The 881-nt window shown below is 34.5% G+C and overlaps 1 protein-coding gene across 1 annotated transcript; it reads right to left on the bottom strand.

Annotated features, from left to right (window-relative positions):
* Positions 1 to 140: 140 nt before the first annotated feature.
* On the bottom strand, positions 141 to 751 carry Tsp_15432 (conserved hypothetical protein; the record flags this gene model as incomplete). Its single annotated transcript, XM_003367412.1, has 3 exons — positions 141 to 208; positions 431 to 531; positions 656 to 751. Coding segments are annotated over 3 exons (265 nt in total), but the record flags the coding sequence as incomplete, so codon positions are not given.
* Between the last annotated feature and the right edge of the window lie 130 nt (positions 752 to 881).

Here is an 881-nt window from a genome sequence, read left to right as displayed (position 1 = left end):
CATGGAATAATAGCCAAACTCAATTAGTAGTTTGGAGTAAGGGCACCACAGTGCACTGAAAAGAAGTGTAAAAAATAAAAACTCCTGGGTTCCATTGCATTTACACAACCCATTGCTATAAACTGCAAATTCGTTCTTACTCTGAAACCAGAAGTGAGAACCGTAGAGGCACATGACTGAACACGGTAGAAACAGAGCGATAGTTAAACTAAAAAAAGGTAATAAATAACACAAAGAAATAAAACAGATTACAAAATTTCTGAAAAGTAAATAATAGTGTTATATGGACAGAATGTCTTTTGCCTTCACTCTTTCCATATATTGCATTGTAATAAATATGATTGTGCATTTAAAAAGCTACATTTCCAATGTAATATTCAAACTTCAAACTTACTAAAGTCAAACACAACCAATCTACGATATTACTTACATGATGATGCGCTTAGGATTGAAGCCATGTGGGATTAATGGTGTTGCTAACTTGTATACAAACAACAGTGCGAAATTATGATGCATAGTTACCATATTCAGCTACATTCCATAATCTAGATGTTTCATCATCATTGATATGAATATAAATTCTGAAAGTGAATTTCCGAAGTGAAAGCAAAAAAGACCTGTCAGTTTCCATTCACAATACGAATACAATACTTACCCATGTTTCTGATTCCACACTTACAACGAACTGATGTGAGCCTGCCGTACAACGACGTCCAGAGAATCCATAAGAGTTCAGCTCAGATGACGTAATCTGTTATTATAGAAGTTATATCGTGCAATATACATCTAATACACGAATCTACGAGCTATCTAACTAAACAAATTCAACACTTACTCATTCATGTGAAACCACTGTAAACACATGGGCTTGGTGGAATCCA

This window comes from Trichinella spiralis (assembly GCF_000181795.1).
Source record: "Trichinella spiralis strain ISS 195 chromosome Unknown Scfld4329, whole genome shotgun sequence".
Lineage (NCBI taxonomy): Eukaryota > Metazoa > Nematoda > Enoplea > Trichinellida > Trichinellidae > Trichinella > Trichinella spiralis.
Note: the sequence above shows the minus strand (reverse complement) of the source record. Positions and strands in the feature narration are given on the sequence as shown.